General features: G+C 43.8%; 3 protein-coding genes across 7 annotated transcripts in view; all 3 read left to right on the forward strand.

The window, feature by feature from the left end:
• The window catches only part of LOC311340856 (homeobox protein MSH-C-like), a gene marked incomplete at both ends in the record, with an annotated part of 1,497 nt that extends 644 nt beyond the window's left edge, over positions 1–853 (forward strand). The window contains one exon of the mRNA XM_084465753.1: positions 438–853. Coding sequence (XP_084321879.1) covers positions 438–853 — 416 coding nt within the window. The remainder of the gene's footprint in view (positions 1–437) is intronic.
• A 2,333-nt stretch (positions 854–3,186) lies between these two features.
• atp5pd (ATP synthase peripheral stalk subunit d) lies at positions 3,187–6,139 on the forward strand. Its single transcript, XM_084465755.1, has 6 exons — positions 3,187–3,239; positions 3,789–3,916; positions 4,033–4,129; positions 4,247–4,318; positions 5,747–5,809; positions 5,958–6,139. Exons 2-6 carry the CDS (start codon positions 3,795–3,797, stop codon positions 6,087–6,089), a joined length of 486 nt encoding a protein of 161 aa, XP_084321881.1. The 5' UTR covers positions 3,187–3,239; positions 3,789–3,794; the 3' UTR covers positions 6,090–6,139.
• An 842-nt stretch (positions 6,140–6,981) lies between these two features.
• The window catches only part of pnpla6 (patatin-like phospholipase domain containing 6), a 38,518-nt gene continuing 27,701 nt past the window's right edge, over positions 6,982–17,798 (forward strand). For 3 of the 5 annotated variants that reach the window (XM_084465748.1, XM_084465747.1, XM_084465750.1), the window contains exons 1-11: positions 6,982–7,026; positions 10,129–10,217; positions 12,501–12,557; positions 13,634–13,721; positions 13,850–13,932; positions 15,397–15,488; positions 15,648–15,788; positions 16,349–16,508; positions 16,813–16,893; positions 16,988–17,116; positions 17,505–17,585. In XM_084465748.1, coding sequence (XP_084321874.1) covers positions 10,170–10,217; positions 12,501–12,557; positions 13,634–13,721; positions 13,850–13,932; positions 15,397–15,488; positions 15,648–15,788; positions 16,349–16,508; positions 16,813–16,893; positions 16,988–17,116; positions 17,505–17,585 — 960 coding nt within the window. In that variant the 5' untranslated portion in view covers positions 6,982–7,026; positions 10,129–10,169. The remainder of the gene's footprint in view (positions 7,027–10,128; positions 10,218–12,500; positions 12,558–13,633; positions 13,722–13,849; positions 13,933–15,396; positions 15,489–15,647; positions 15,789–16,348; positions 16,509–16,812; positions 16,894–16,987; positions 17,117–17,504; positions 17,586–17,798) is intronic. The other 2 variants (XM_084465751.1, XM_084465749.1) reach the window with 1 other exon arrangement.

A 17,798-nucleotide genomic window follows, 5' to 3' on the forward strand; every position in this document is an offset into this window, starting at 1 on the left:
AATGCGTTGTTTTGTAGGGCTACAAAAGAGTAGTATTCCTGATATTCCTCCTAATATTCCTGATGGACTCTATATTTAGTTTTTGGTTGAACAACCAACCAGGTATTTCAAATTATTGGTGTCCGTTTTTCCCATCTCATCACAAACAATTACTGACAGGGAGAAATGTTGCATTTGCAATGAATGTATAGATAGGCCTACATCATATAGTGCCATTTATACTTTATATATATAGGATAGCTATATATATTCAATATTTATATATATTTATATATATATATATAGAGAGAGAGAGAGAGAGAGAGAGAGAGAGAGAGAGGGGGGGGGGGGGATATATATATATATATAGAGATATAGATTTAGATATGCATATGACACAAAATGTTAAGTTAAGTCTGTGTGTTTACTAACCTGTGTGATTTCTTTGCTGTCTGTAGGAAGCGCCAGTCCGTCTACGTGCGCGTTAAGGAAGCACAAGAACAACAGAAAACCTCGAACCCCCTTCACTACCTCGCAGCTGCTGGCGCTGGAGCGCAAGTTCCGCCAGAAACAGTATCTGTCCATCGCGGAAAGAGCCGAGTTCTCCAACTCACTTAACTTGACGGAGACGCAGGTGAAGATCTGGTTCCAGAACAGAAGAGCAAAAGCCAAAAGACTGCAGGAGGCCGAGTTGGAAAAGTACAAATTGGCCTCCAAGCCCGTCCTGCCTGCGTTCGCGCTCCCCTTTCCCCTCGGAGGGCACCTCGGCTCTCCATCCATGTACGGACACTCCAACGCGTTCCAGCGGCCCACCCTGCCCGTCCCGGGACTATTCGGTGGACCAGTCACTTATGGGATGTACTACTTGTCTTAAATGGTCGTCCAAAGGGTTTATTGATGGTGGAAATACACGACCACATAGAAAGGTTTTTTTTAGTGTATTTGGATGTTTTGCATTTACCTTGCGAAAGGCAGTGCATTTCTGAACATATGTAGGCTATGGTGTAGAAAATCAGTTTAAAAAAAACAACAAACGAAATCTGCTCCATCCAATTACATTTCGGTTAGGCCAAATGTGTTAAGTTACGGATACACGGGCCTTAATTAATTGAAACGTAGTTCTCAGGTTATTTCCACCAAGGTCTACATGCCTTAAATACAGGCCTACAATTGGAACCCAAAACTTATTAGGCCTAACTTCAGTCTGCATTGCTACTCATGATGTGCGTTAAATCTTGTATTACATTAATGTAATAATCAACTGTAAATTAGGGACTAGTAGGCATATACCAGCAACAGAAAAGTACTTACATGGACTGAGTGCCTTATGACCAATGTGTTTAATAGAACCGACGACCACCAGTTTTATAACACATTGACTGGCCTACGGAAGAAATTCAGTTTTCAACAGCCTTAGTTTGGGGACTGTGTCCCGTGCAGACAGTATATTTTTTGAATGAATTCTTCTGTCTGCAAAATTAATAGAAAATAATATTAATAAATGAAATATATATTTTTTAGAAAGCATATTTAGAATCATAATTTCTTACTATCACAACGTGGCCTTGATGGGGGAGATATTTGAAGTAGCATACTTTTGTCTAAAAGTTTCGGTTTGTAAATAAAAAGTGGAGTGTTTAAGCCCTCTGACGTTGCTTGGGAAACACGAATGAAAATGGTATTTATTGAATATCTCTGTATCTGTACTGTGTACATACATTCCTTATTAAAACAATCCTCAGTTGCTTGTTAAACTGATTTAAAAAAATGTTTTTCAAAAAATAAACAAATTGAAATGGGTGAATGAGTTTTCTTCTTCCTTCAAAACCCTGAGTTATGCGATTGTCCATTGAAACGGGAGTTAAAACTAAACGTGTGGTGTGAGGCTTATTCTTGGACAATTAGGCTACTTTAAATTAGTGCGTTGAGAACTATTTTTAATTCTAAATGTTATCAACGTAGGGTTCCCTGACTAATGTTTTTTTTTTTTGTTCGACATGTATCTTCGTCAGATGGTATATTTTTATGGAATTGTATTTTTTGTTTCATTATAAGAATTGGATAAATACACAGCAGGTTTACTTCAGGAGTCGATATAGTTATAACTGCTGTCGACAGGGCAAGTTTATGCGCACACACAAGCCTAGGTCTATTCGCCTCATCTTAATATCCATTGCATAAAAATACTGTCATAGGTCTATACATTTTTTGGTATTAGTTTGAAAGCTACATCAACTGATACACATTTAATTATAAAATGTAAGATAAAGGTTAGTAGGCCTCCTCGCGTGCTAGATTAACATGTATGTCGACCTATATGCAAAGAAAGAGTGTGACATTATTCGTAATTGAACACATTACAATTGTAATTAAATTCTCCATTTCTCCATTTCAATGTTATATTATCTTTGTGCTTAAACGCCCCTACGCATGTAGTCAGAGTGAAAGGAACGCTGCTCCCCTTCCATGACCGTTATAATTCATACATGACGGTCACCTATAGGGGGCAGTATCAGGCTTACTCTGCCGTACATGACGGTCACCTATAGGGGGCAGTATCAGGCTTACTCTGCCGTACATGACGGTCACCCATAGGGGGCAGTATCAGGCTTACTCTGCCGTACATGACGGTCACCCATAGGGGGCAGTATCAGGCTTACTCTGCCGTACATGACGGTCACCCATAGGGGGCAGTATCAGGCTTACTCTGCCGTACATGACGGTCACCCATAGGGGGCAGTATCAGGCGTACTGTGCCGTACATGACGGTCACCCATAGGGGGCAGTATCAGCCTTAGTCTGCCGTACATGACGGTCACCCATAGGGGGCAGTATTTAGGCTTACTCTGCCGTACATAACGGTCACCCATAGGGGGCAGTATTTAGGCTTACTCTGCCGTACATAACGGTCACCCATAGGGGGCAGTATTTAGGCTTACTCTGCCGTACATAACGGTCACCCATAGGGGGCAGTATTCAGGCTTACTCGGCTTACTAACTATTATATTTCATACAATGACTGTCCCCAATATAAGGCAATATCTGTCTTTCTTTACATATATAATTATTATAATTAATACATGCCACCAATAAAGCCCAGTATCTGGCCTAATCTACAGTCATTATCATAAATCATACGTGGCGGTCACCAGCGGGGGGCGGTATATCCGGCCTACGCCAGTGACATCCTGAGGAGGGGAAGAGAAAAGTGCCTTCCGCAGTTGCGCAGTTTCGCAGAAGAGACGCACCATCGCTTCGAGGTAAGACATTAGAGGAGACAGCGGTCGGCTAAAGTACAACAATTCAGCCAATGTGTCTTAAAACCGGGGTTATTTATCGAGCGTACGTGTCTGCACCTGTATGCGATGCAAAACACGATGGTTTTGACATTCACCGTCGGGACGAGAAGGGCCGAATGTAATCCTGACCTTGGCTCCGTGCAGCCTGCAGGCCGGCTAGTAGCCTCAGTGCTGCCGGTGCTCTTGGTGGTGGTTACGTTGTCGTCCTGGCTGTCACAAAGGTTACTTTCTAACCAAACTGACCCGTCATCGGATGGCAATTCTGTCCTGTCCTGGTGGGCTGTTTGTTGGATCTAACAAAGTAACCACCACCAGCCGGCTCGGCACTAACTTCAACCAATCCCAACCATGTGTGGAGTTGTTATTATTAATGCGGTGTTTGCGCATTATTTTTTTGAGTGACCCTTACCGTCGTCATTTGCCAAACAGAACGAAAACTGTTAGTTCTCGAGGTTGCCAGTCCGCAGTGACCCGACCTGAATGTCAATTGTGTCCGTCTTGTTTCGACAGATCACAATGGCAGGTCGCAGAGTTGCCCTCAAAGCCCTCGACTGGGTGTCGTTCGCTGAGCGCATCCCAGCCAACCAGAGGAGCATGTTCAACGCCCTGAAGACGCGCAGCGACGCCATCGCTTCCAAGTGAGTGCCCGGACCGTGCAACTTGATGCACACACACCCTCCTAAAATATTGACGGTAAATGTATGAACATTGTGAATTCAGACTTACACATTATTGTACATGCATCTTCTACTAGGCTAAATTCTCTGCCACCGACCCCTGCCGTCATTGACTGGAGCTACTACAAGTCTGCCGTGGCCAAGGCTGGCATGGTGGACGAGTTTGAGAAGAAGGTGAACTGGGCAGGGTTTTACTATTAACTCATTATATATTTGTTGAAACCTTGCGTGTGATGTTTCATGGTGACTCATTACTCATTCATCCGGCGATGTCTTCCTTCGTCCCCACAGTTCAAGGCTCTGCAGATCCCTGAGGCGGCCGACACCCAGACCAGTGTCATCAATGCACAGGAAGCTGAGTCTGTAAGTCCAACCCAAATGACTGTTTCCAGTTTGTGTCGATGCCGGTGATGCCAGATTCACCAGTGCAAACAAACATAGGAGTTCAGACATGGACGCGTCACGCGTGTTTTATCCTGTAGACCATAAACCTCCCTGCAGCACTGTCTCATTATAAGCTTCTTTCTCTCACAGTGTGAGTAACCGTGAGAAAGACTACTAAGGCTACTAATGACGATCCCTTGTGAGACAGTGGCTTTGGGCCTGTCTACACTTTAGAAGCTCTAGTGCCTGTGTTATGTATGGCATTGATGTCATGTGACAAGCCAGCATAGCTAGAATCAGTTTAATCTTAAATTGCCTTTCCGAAATGAATAAATTATTAATCTATTAAATTAATCTCTGGCTAATTGATTTCTAAAAAGATTGTTGACATATTGCCATGACTAAAACCTTAAACATTGGATGGCACATGACAAACCTGTTTTCTTCCTAAATCGGCATACCATAATTAAGGACTACTCGCATGCCCATCTGTAGATTTTACCCACATCCCTGCTCTAGTCAAGAGTTCTACAGCTGCAAAAGCTAAATGTGCTTCAGATGAAAACCTGCCATTGGTCAAGTGAAATAGATAATTTCAGGCTTCTCATTTTTGTTAGGTTTTCTGAAAGAATAAAACAATTCTCAAAGGGCTTTCTGAATCTGAGCTGGCAGAGACCACTGCTGCAGAATTGTTTTGTATCAACTGATCATTTTTACTTTTTAATTTCTGTGTAGTTGTGGGTGATCGATCGCCACAAAAGGAAAAAAACGTTGTTTCCTTTTTCTATCTTCTCTTGGCCTTGTTTAAACCTTAAAAAAAAAACAGCTGAATACGTTCATTAATAAAACACTTCTTAAACCATTAGGCAAGAAGTGGCAATTCCTCCTATTTCTTTGGCCAGAGCGGACTAGTGGGCCAGCCGCCATGGAAAACCAAATCCTGGGGAGAACCTTAGAACATTTAGGAAATATTAATTTTATGCAAAGAAAGTTTCAAAGGGATACCGAAGTTTTCGATCAATGTTCTGATATCCGAATACAAAAGTAACGATTGATATCTGGCAATCGCATGCTTGGACAGGACATCTTGATGATTCCGTGATCTCGACCGAAGCGTTGACGTAAAGCATTCTTGGACTGAGGGATGGCTCGCACCTTCACATATATTTTTGTATTTTATCACCGGGATATTCTGAGGAATTGTAACCTCACTTGCGGTTTGCAAATATGCAGGCATAACATCCTTATTTCTTTTATTTCATTAAACGAATCATTGACATTAGAATTCCAATCTAACAAACTAATATTGAATATTTGGCACTGAAGCACTGAAGAAAGGTTAATTTTATTTGTGGTTGCCCAGTTTGTGTTCTGTGAAACGATAAGCTATATATTTTATCTCAACAGAACACCCAGGCATTGGCCTACGTTGAAGAATCCAAGGCCCGCATTGCTCAGTATGAGACACAGGTAAGATTGTAATTTGTACCCATAAATTCAACCTTGAAATGTTCTATCATGTCTAAAAATGTGAATACCCTGGTCACCTGACAACCAATTATCAAGGTAAACAACTGTGTATGAATGTGTCCATATGCTTGCTTTTTGTTTCCCTCAGCTGGCCAAGTTTAACAACATGATTCCCTTCGACCAAATGACCATCGAGGATCTCAATGACACTTTCCCAGAGACCAAGCTGGACAAGGTCAAGCACCCCTACTGGCCCCACAAGCCCATTGCTGAGCTGTAATCCTACCCACCTGAAACCTCTCAAAATAAATATGTATTTTAAATGTTCAATGTTCTCGTTTTTCTTTACATCTCTACGAATATGACATGAATTGCTGATTCACTATAGTGTATGTATACCTGACCTCGAGATTATGGTTTAGACCGGCCGGTGCGTTTAAGTACTATAATTATCTTCTGCCACCAGGGGGCGGTATGGGCCCACTTTTTAATTATAATGAACACATTTACTTCCAAGTGATTCGATTTTGATTTACAGTTAATCCGTGTCTGGTTGTACTACGTCAGTTAAAAACGATCATGATGCCAATCAAATGGTATGTGCAATCAAATAAGAAGACTCGGGCTCTACAAGGAAATAGTTTGTAACCTATAGGGGTTTCCGTATTACATCATCGATTTAAACAAGTAGTTTAAATCGCATTTTTCACTTCCAAGACTAGAGCCTTTTTCCATAGAGTATACAATGTTTACATCAGTGGCTGGTGTACCAGTATGGGACAAGCCCGAAGCTAGGGGTGACATCATCGATGTGTTTACCGATACGCCCTTTGCTCTATTTCTACAATAACCATTTGTGCTATACGGTGATTAGTTAAATATACTTTATATCATAATACGACTACGGTCAATATAACCTCAATCCCATCTAGGCTTCTTCCCTAAAATATAGAAAATATAACAATATTTAGACTCGGACTATGACTAACCAATCACGGAGCAACGCATTGTCGTCCAATGATCAGTGGCCAATGCTTATATTTACATAAAAGTAGGCGTACTCTCTGGCTGCGGTCCCATCGCTGCATTGCTATTGGCTTACGGTGGTGCGATGTACGCGACCCGATTGGACAGCGCTCCCCCACTGCTGTTCGTGAGAGATGATTTCCGCTAGCCGTTGTTTGACATTAACGATTGACGGGAGTACCCCAGTTTAGGTAAGGTTAACAAGCTTTTAAATGTTCTATATCTGCAAAAAAAAAACACCACCCAACGGCACTATTTAATTTAAATACCCTTGACGTTGGGCGGGCCACCGGGGCGAATGACATGTATTTGTATTCAGTGTGGGGGGGTAACCAGATGGGAGAAAAAATCCAAGTATTAACGTGCAGTTTGCGTTTGCCCTGGACTGGTTTGGTTGGTGGAGGTCAAAGGGAAAACCCAAAAACGCAATCTATGTACTGTACTGTATTGGTCGTTCGGTGCATTTAACCTCTGCGACGCCGTGACAACACGTACAGTAAATACTCGTCATGAGCGAACGGGATCGGTTTAGTTGGCCCTGTAACGTTAGCGTTAGTGATCGGGATGGTGGAGGAGGTAGATGTTCCCATCCCGTGACCGGCTTTCAGATTCATTTAATCCTATTGTTTTCCGCTAGTGATCCAACGACGTGTCACGTTATCTAAAAAAAAATAATAATAATAATGATCTGATCCGCCTACTGCCATTGAAACATGCCGCATGTGATCCGGTGTGTACACACACACACACCTATAGGTATCACCTACTACGGTAAAGCTGCACGTATGTAGTCAGCGGTGTGTTTGTAATCCGTACTGCGTCAAAACAATCCGCTTCTTCCCGACGCCAAGAAGTGTCCCGAAAGAGGAGATCGTTGAAGGGAAAACGCTTGAACACACCGCTCTCCCGTCAAAACGTTCTCGCAAAGTCATGCGTTAAGGGGTCTGTAGTGTGACGCCCGGAATGGTGCAAATTATGACAACCTATTTCTGCTGGAGAAATATGAGCTGAGGGTCGTCCCCAAGTCACCGAAGTAGTCGTAAGTGACGTGGGTATTACCCTACACCCCTACTCTGTCATAGACCAACCTTGAATAGGATTTTCTGCACGTGTGTTCAAGCGTCTCTTCTGTGGCAATATCTTTCATGTTGTTGTTTTGATTTTGCCACATACATTCCAATTAGCAATGGTACAATGTTATCTAAGTCATCTTACGTAATATGCATGAAGCTGCAATACTACAATACACGCCTTGATGTGTTATCCAAATATGCATGCCAATGTGAAAGCACATATCGTGCAAGGACAGTTGTCTTAACTGTAGGCATCCTTGGAGGCTAGTCTTTGGTGTTCTGGTGGGTACTGCTGCCCCAAGTGAAAATAGGGTTGTCTGTGAGGCCGAGGGCCTGGGGTATGGGCCTGGAGCTATCAACACTAGCGTCATTGTGTGTTGAGAACAATAGGAATCAGCATGCATTGAGGGAGAGTGGTGTATGGGTAAGGGGGTTAAACCCTGGCAGGAGTGAGGCTCACAGTTCAGCCCACAGAGAAAGCTGACAGGCTGCTGTTGTTGTGACCATGTCATTACTATGTGTAATAGTGCGTACTACAGATGGAGAGTAGCATACATACTGAAGCAGTCTAGCATGGCAAGTGGTTTGATGTGCCTAGTATCCTTCAAATGGTGGAAGGGCTAAATGCATTGTGCTATTCAAAATGCCTTGCCTTCTGTAAATAATAGGTAGATGTATTCTGTTGCAGAATAACAGCACCTAATATTCATACAATAAAGTGATCACTCCCTCATGAGTCAGATAATATGTAATATATTATTTGGCACCCTACAATATAGAGGTAATGTTGCCCTGAATTAGAGGTAGAAAATACAAACATATGGTTAATTAGACCTATTATACATCTGATATTGAACTTCTGTTGAACAAGTCAGATTAAGGCTCAAAACATATATTTAAAAAAAACATTAAACTTGATTAAGCAAATGACCAGGTGGTTAATTAACATTCATCCTTATCATCCATCCTCAACATTAATTAATTAACATTCAAATAAACCTAAATGTAACCAGTAAAGTGGGAGGGTTAATTGTGTTCAGAAAAGAGCATCTTTACGATACGTCACCTATTTAACCGTACCATTACTATTACACCGGCCTATCCAGAATAGTCTCATTGAAGCTCTGTAGTAGCATTCTGTGAGGTTGGCTTTAAGAGACAGGCTTGTTGCTTGTAATATGACACTCCCAGCTCTTGCCTGATTTAATTTCAACCAGGCAAGAGCATGCCTGCCCTTAGGTGATGATGTTGTGTGCCAGAGTGAGATAGACATATATTTTACAATATACAGGATTACATTAATACGTTTCAGGAGATGATGTCATCTCTGGGTTAGACATAGATTAGACAATATATGTTACATCAATATGCTCTGTAAACACTTAGAACATCATAAACACAAAGTGGCTCATTGTGAGTTGTCAATGGTTGTACATTCGATACAGCCATGCACATTAATCTAGTTCAAAACAGGATTTTTCTTTGCCCTGATCATTGTAATGCATTGAATGAGCTGCTGGTGAAAATGGCTGATGGGTTAGGTTACATCTCACCCACTTTGGATGTCCTACGGATTACTTTAGCTTTTGTTACAGCCATTGCAACAGAGTTGTTTTTTAAGCACTTGACTTATGTGTGTAAAAGTACCCCACTGAAGCCATTTCATATATCTGAAACAATACCAAGTAAGACCGCAATGCATTATAAATACCCTTACTGCAGTATTGCGATGATATAGAAGTATTCACTGGTAACTTTAAGTGACTGACCAACACACATCTGGTGCGCCTAATAAAAGTGGTCTGCTAGATATATGACTAATTGAATGCTTTTATACACAACCACATAGCTGTCCTCTGTGTTCAATTGTGAGATTTAAAAAAAATCTATAAATATTTGCTTTCTGGGACGAATAAAAGTGTGGTTGGCCTTTGCAGTTCAGTCTACCAAAATGAGACATGTGCTCTGTATTACATCCTCTAACTATCCAGTCCAGCTTTGTTGTTTGGGTGCTTCCAGTGTTGTAGCTGTATGAATAAACCCACTACACAGACCAAAGCCAAGCAGTGGCTGCTCGGGGCTGTTCCTGCCGTGCTTGTGCCCATGAGCATTTGTGGGTTTGTGTACTTTGTGCACATGCTGATCGTCTTGAGCGTTTGTGGGTTTTGCTCTGCTACATGTGGTGATGTTGACGTGGTAGGGGTTTGCGTTGTCTTCCAGAGGTCGTTGATGGACCATCCGTATGAAGAGGCGAGGTCAGAATGGGTCAGCGCGCCTCGGAACCAGAGGTCCAAGGAGACGCCTCCGAGGTACACACACACGCACGCACGCACGGACACACGCACACACGCACACACGCACTCTTCCAGAGTACATCGCACAATCATTACTTTACTGAGAACTCCCCCCGATACTATTAATTATTCATTACAAGTTTTCCATTGATTTCTGTGTGCTCTCACCATATGCCAGACTGTCACCTCAGGATCCAGTTCAAACTATTATCTCAGCCCCCCCCCACTGATCAATAACTACTGATATGAGAACGCTCTAGCTGCCAGCTCATAAACAAGTTGCCTCACCCTAAGAAAACTGTCCTTTGTCGTCATATTCTTTATTGAAGCACAGCCGACAAGCTTATCATGTTTTACACTCATTACACATCACTGAGGGGGGTCACTGAGAGGGTGAGGTCATTCTGGGTTCATTCAGGGTTGATGAGAAAAGGTGTTCTTCAACGTCTGCTCTAGATGGATAAAGGTTACCTCAATCGCAATGAGTTAATTATCTATAATCTACTCCAATGTCCTGCCCTACACTATAGTCTTCAGTAATAAAAAAAAAATAAACAGAATTACTTTTGGACTTTGTATTCTACACAAACAGAGCTATTCCACACACTCGAAGACCAGACAAAAAATGGAGCAGACGATATGACATGAATGAACATTGCAGAATTGCTATTTTTTTGGGGTTATCACAATTCCACATGCCACCTCTCATCAGTGTCTGGCTGTGTCTAAGAGTTTTACAAAAAAAAAATGACTTGGATAACAATGCACCTTCTTCTTCCTCTTGTTCCACTTCTGTTCTTTCGCACACGCACATCCCTTTTACTTCTTGTTTAAGAACCACAGTATAAATACTTGATTCTGATTGGCCAATAACATTCCAAGCGTGTGCATTATTTAGCAATGACGCAATGAACACCTCTGACTTTTAAAAGATGCAAATCAATGCGCTACAAATCCTCAGTCAAATACATCAATCGACCACATGTTTCCACAACGACAAACCTCAAAGGCTCCTATCTTATCATATTTTAAATTAGGCTGATTTCATTCGTTAAAAAGCTGATTAAGTTATAAATAAAAGTAACTTATCCAATCATTGTTGGTTACTGTGGTACAAGTGGGAGAAACCCGGGGGGGGGGGGGGGGGGGGTGGCTGGATTAAGCGGCCTCACCTGACCTGAGTCAGACTATTCCACCTACTGTGGTGGGTGTTGGGTGAGCACCCCTGTTGTGCATTGAGTGATCAATATGAACAGGCTAAACCAGCCATCACCACACACACTCTCAGGGGGAGATCTCCTGCATGGAAACATGGAGCACCAGTGTCATCAATGTGTCATCGTATCAATGTCTGCAAACCTTACACCAAACTACTAGCGTGGGGACCAGACGAATCTCGCAAGCTCATGTTTAATTTCCTCTGCAGATAAGGTCTGGCTCCCCTCCCGTACAAAAAGATTTCTATCCGATACGAAATAGACCGACCAACCCCTGCAATAAAGATGTCTTCCGCTGATACGCACACGACTAGTTGGCTCACGCAACCACATACATTCTTAGAAAGAAAATGCACATGCGGAGACATGTCTAGTTTTCAATTTGTCCGGCAGTAAGAAACAGGCAAGAAACAGGACTTCAACCGCACATAGGTGACTTTTACTGGGTTCCTCCAGACAAGGCGTGCAACACATGCATGCACTACCATGTGTTTCATCAGTGGTGTTATACATCCACTGCCTTGCCTCGTCCATATCCACCAGCCCCGTTCTGCGTTATGATCCAATAAACGAGTCCCCGCGTCTATTCCTGTCCTCGGTACTCTCCAGCTCTATCGTCATCTCTTTTAGTCCTGTGCTTCTTTCTCCTCCATTCCATGTCCATCTCTCTGCCACCCCCCAAACTCCCCCCTCGGTCAGGTGATGTCGGCCTAACCTTTCACACACAACTGATATGCAGGCCGTGCTGGGATACCCCGATGACATGAAATGCATGGTCACACTTCCCCTCAGCCCCCACTCTTGTCTTTTGGATTATGAAATGTTCCCGCCTCTGTGGAAAAACCCGGGCACCCACATTCCATAACCCTTCATTAAACCCGAGCCCTGCATGTCATGCTCGCGCAAGCGAGTGTGTCTCCTCAACATACGATAGCTAGCTGATTTAGCTTGAGAGCTAGCTAGCTAGAGTGCGGCTACATCCCCGGCTCCTTGTAGTGACATAAGCCTCACTGTTGCCGCTGCCGTAGCGTGGCTCCACGGGCGTTTTCCAATGACGTGTCCTTCTGTTTCTGTGTTCCAGCAGGCCGGGTTCAATAACATTAAGACGTTTGTGGAGGAGGAGCTGCAGACGAGCATGGTGAGTATCTTTCTAAAGATCCTCCGGCGAGAGATTATCTCTGCATACCTGTTTAGCCGGTGACATGAGTCGGTGCTAATGCACAGTGCTGGGCGGTATGACCTAAAATTGATAATAGGTATTTTAACGGTTATTTTTTTTTAACGGTATTTTTCTAAATTCTAACGGTTTCACTGTATTTTTTTTTCCACGCATAATCAGGTGTTCACTAGTGCTGCCACTAAGGACTAATTTTATAACAAGATTAGTCGACTAATCTAAACGATTAATTAATAATAAATTGTTTAAAAAAAGAATAATAATTAACAAAAAAAAAAAAACCTGCTGAAAGCAGGCAGTCACGCAGCAATGCTGCTCATGTTTACACTTGCATGCATGGCGGGGTTTAAAACATATCTTCCAACGTAATATTAAGTAATATAACGCAGGTGCGCAAGGCAGTCACAGGAGACGCCAACATTGTTTTCAACCGCTCTGTACCGCGCCGTATTAATTCCCAAGTTTTGAAAAGAAAAGAAAGGATTTGAAGCGAATAAGCGACGCTGTTTTTGATTTGTATATTTGGTTTTGAACAAATAGTTTTGGATGCATGCATCGGCTTTGAGTTGGTTTGTTAGTTAGTTTGTTATTTTGAAATTGCATACGCTCGCAACACGCACACACACACACACACACACACACACACACACACACACACACACACACACACACACACACATATTTATTCATTCATTCATTCATTCATTCACGGCCGCACACACTACAACCTGCCGATCTTCAATCAAAACAACATCAAGTAAGTGTTGCCGCACGCAGTCGTACCATGCGTGTTTAGAAACGCAACATTGAAAAGGGTCCCTTCTGAAACAGTCGTGCGGCGCAGCATTCCAGACGTTGTGTAAATACCGGTGTGGCGGTATATAAAAAATTAATATCATAACGAAAATACACACCGGTATTCGGTGTGAACCGGTATACCGCCCAGCACTACTGAAGCAATATCCAAAAAGAGGCCATAGTCACTGATGTCCTTACTGCAACGGCTTTCTCCATGACCTCCTTCCTCTTTCCGTCAGATGCTGGGGATGGTCATTGGCGCGGGTATCGTCATAGTCCTCATCGCCGTCCTCATCTTCTTCATTTTACGAAGGATCCAGCTTCGAAGTAAGTCACAGGACGGATCCGGTAAATACAAAAGACGATACATGTGAAAACATTGTATTTAACGTGTTCCATCGCCTCATTCTCCTCCTGGCTCTTTGTGTTGAATTTACACCTGCTCTCATCTCCAGACTTGGAAGCCCAGGAAGTTCCCAAGTACCGCTTCCGCAAGAGGGACAAAGTCATGTTCTATGGACGGAAGATCATGCGCAAGGTTAGTTCTTCAGTCAAACAAAAACGACGTGGTGCATGTGACTGGAAAACAGGGACTTTAGATTTTAGACCGGTCTTGTTATTTTTTACTGTGTGGTTCGTGGAGTCCATCCGTTTACATACAGCGGTAATAGTAATACGGTGGGTATGATGTTGAGCCAAACCATCAATTACTACACTTTTCAACTTTCCGTGGAACCAGTTAATAGCTGGGTAGGGAAATGGATACGAAACATAAATCTGCAGTGTTTATAACTTGCATGCATTCAGCAGAACGGACTTGCCATTGAATATAATAGCCTTGTAGCAGTGTGCACGCTACACTCCACCTGGGTGACTTTTGCTGGGCTCCTCCAGAACATGGTTGTGTTGGAGCCAGTTTATTGTCAAATATTGAGTATTATTATTAATACTCATTAGTATTATTACACGGCTCTTCCCAATGCTGTGGAACGCTCCGTTCACTTGCATGCGCCTTCCCGACTTCCAGTGGTGAATTATTTTTCAATAATGACCGTTGCTAAGCATATAATGACCGCTGTCAAGGGAAGTGGCTCTGATTCACGTCTCTCGTATCACTCCACAAGTAGTCCGGTAACTTATTAACCCCAGCGTATTCGGTTGCTAAGCGACGTCAACGTCTTGGCCGGACTATTTCTCTGCTGATCAACACTACGAATGGTAATTGTAAAAAAGACGTTTTGGCAAGTAACCGTGTAATAAGCGGGATAATGTATAGAACGTCGCCGGTCATTATCTAAAATAAGGTTCGCCCTGAAGGGGCTTATTTCCCAGCCCCGGGGTGAATCTGTATGACTCAGGCCAGGTGAGGCTGCTTAAACCAGCCATCATCCACGCACTCTACAATTACTTAAGTATGAATTGAATTAGTGCACAGGGGTGCAAACTTGTCACCTTTCAGTGAAATTCACAGTTTTGAACTCAAATTCACGCATACACGTCAATTATGTAGTTAATGTCGTTAATCATGAATGCTACTTGCTTACTTGAAAGCTTTGACCTCCATAAAATACCCAAACTTTATGTTGTGTGTCTATAATGTCCCATGTGTGGCGTGCAGAATGTACTGTATATATGAACACCATATAAAAAAATCAAATGCTTTTCATGTGTTCAAATCGGATGAAAGCAAAGATTAAACCAGGCATTCATGCTTTAATAGGTTTACCAATCAGGGCCTGCACAGAAGCCAGGGGGAATTAAAGCTTTTTGTGTGGTTGGTTGTGTACTCCTGACACCTATTGACTCAATGGATTTTGATAGAATGTTTTACAATCTACGTTTGGGATTAGGTCCAGTATATAATATCGTTGGAGGTATGTACTAACTAGGCTTGTTACGCAGCACTGGGGCCATTGTGTCGGAGCCTCACTGCCAGCGCTGTCACATGATCAAATGACATTATCGTCTGAAGAGCTTGTCCCCGACTCTCCCTCCGTCCTAGGTGTCCCAGTCTACCTCTTCCCTAGTGGGCACCTCCTCCTCATCACGCCCACGCCTGAAAAAGAAGCAGAAGATGCTCAACATTGCCAAAAAGTACGCCGGCACAGTGGCACACCCGCCCATCCATTTCTTCTCTCTCCTTGCACAACAGTGGGTTCTCCTTGCGGTCATAGTCATTCTCTCTCTCTCCCCTCCCTCCCTCCCTGCCTCTCCCCCCTCTCCCCCCCCCCCCCCCCCCCCCCCCCTCGGCAGGATCCTGCGCTTCAAGAAGGAGGTGCCCATCCTGCAGGCTAAGGAGCCTCCCCCCTCCGTGCTGGAGGCGGACCTCACAGAGTTTGACGTGGCCAACTCCCACCTGCCGTCCGAGGTGCTCTACATGCTCAAAAACGTCCGGTAAGGTCGACAGGGCGAGGACCCCCCTCTCCCATCCCTCCAACCCCCCCCACACCCCCCCACACCCCAGGGCCACACCGCTTGATTTACGGCGGAAAACATTTTATGATTCATGACTGGAGGTTTTTCCGTTGACGCTAAGCATGCCCTGATTTGTGCGTGCCACGCTTCGATCAACGGAAGGTGCCAGCAGGATGAATTGCTTATCCCAGGGGCTCATCTTAGGTGCCATATAAGGAAAGGAAGACAAAGCATGTGAAAGAGCAATTTTTTTTTTTTTTTGCTATCATCAGCAGAAATCTCTCTTCAATCGCAGTGAGGCGGCGTCTCCTGACACTTAAACCTGTCTCACTGTCAACTAATGGAAAAGCACTGGAAAAAGAGACTTCAATAATTGAACAGTTGCAAGAATGTGACTATTGATTCTGTTCTGCTGACCAAAGCGGAAAGCTTGTTTTCATGTTCCTTTTTATAATCACAGTTTTTTATATTCTTATGTCCACCCCCCCCCGCCCCCATCCCCCCCCCCCCCCCCCCACCCCTCCCTGATGGGTCTACAGTGTGCTGGGTCACTTTGAGAAGCCCCTGTTCCTGGAGCTGTGCAGGCACATGGTGTTCCTGCAGTTCCAGCAGGGAGAGCATGTGTTCCGACCGGGCCAGCCGGACAGCAGCATCTATGTCGTCCAGGATGGGAAACTGGAACTGTGCCTTACTGGAATGGTGATCAATGATTCACTCATTTGAACATCTCAGCTTAGCAATAGCAGCAGTGCCGCTCATTCCCTGCCACTACCTGAGTGGAATGTAAAGCTCCGTCGATGAAGCCACTAGCATGCCTTCATTATACATGTATTAAATGTCTTGCATCTGTGTTGCTGTGTCTATATCCATTTAATCTTGCCCTGCAAAGAGCCTTTTCACGAGTGAGATTTTAAGGTCGTTATCTCGGCCCTTGAAATCCAAGTGAACTGATTAACAGAATATTTGTATAGGAACTTAAGACGTGTGTGTCCCGGTCTCTCAGGACGGCAAGGAAAACGTGGTGAAGGAGGTTTACCCAGGAGACAGCGTCCACAGCCTTCTCAGCATCCTGGACGTCATCACGGTAACAACACAACACAACACAACAACGCACAGGACGGTCTGTGACGTCGTGGCGTTGGTTCTGATCCCGTTGTGGGGTTGTTGTGGGTCTGCAGGGCCACCAGAAGCCGTACCGGACCATGTCGGCCCGGGCGGCCGAGGTCTCCACCGTGCTCCGCCTCCCCGTCGAGGCCTTCCTGTCCATATTCGAGAAGTACCCCGAGAGTCTGGTGCGGGTCGTACAGGTGCGTGCCTATAGCTGTGTGTAGTATCGTCTGTTATTGTGTAGAACAACACGTCATCCAATCAAATGAATGTAATTAATCAGTAAGTGGCATATTGGTAGGTTTGCTCTTTATTGTGTTGGTTTGTATTGAACTTCAGCCAAGTTTTTCCGGGTGGAAGCTCAGAAATCCCTTTTCAAAGAGAGACGTTGCTAAATGACTATTCTGCAAGCCTTGCACAATGGTCATTTTGAAACAAGGTTACAGAATACAACAGAAACCGAACGGAAGATAGGGAAGTCCTTTTTAAACATAGTGGTTCCACGTCAAATGATACAAATTGACGGCAGCGACGCTGGGAACCAGGGCTCAAAACATTCACGGTTTTGGTTTCATGGTTTGTGTTCAGATCATCATGGTTCGCCTCCAGAGGGTGACTGTGCTGGCTCTGCACAACTACCTAGGCCTCACCAACGAGCTGTTCTGCCATGTGAGTTTATTACACACACACACACGCACACGCACACACCATACACCGCACACACACACTCACCATACACCACACACACACACACACACACACAGGATGGTGTGATTTATTGAGCCCAATAGCTCCATTGAATATTTCATATCTTTTATGTTGACGTTGACATTTTCTTGTTCCATCGTTCTATAAAACCGTCCCGACACGTTGTGATTTGTC

This window comes from Micromesistius poutassou (genome assembly GCF_964030765.1).
Source record: "Micromesistius poutassou genome assembly, chromosome: 3".
NCBI classification, from domain to species: domain Eukaryota; kingdom Metazoa; phylum Chordata; class Actinopteri; order Gadiformes; family Gadidae; genus Micromesistius; species Micromesistius poutassou.

Excerpts from the sequence above, each read along its gene's own strand:
- atp5pd (XM_084465755.1), top strand. The coding sequence starts at position 3,795 with ATGGCAGGTCGCAGAGTTGCCCTCAAAGCCCTCGACTGGGTGTCGTTC. Across the intron at positions 3,917-4,032 it reads AGCGACGCCATCGCTTCCAA|GCTAAATTCTCTGCCACCGA; the intron begins GTGAGTGCCCGG and ends ATCTTCTACTAG. Across the intron at positions 4,319-5,746 it reads ATGCACAGGAAGCTGAGTCT|AACACCCAGGCATTGGCCTA; the intron begins GTAAGTCCAACC and ends TTATCTCAACAG.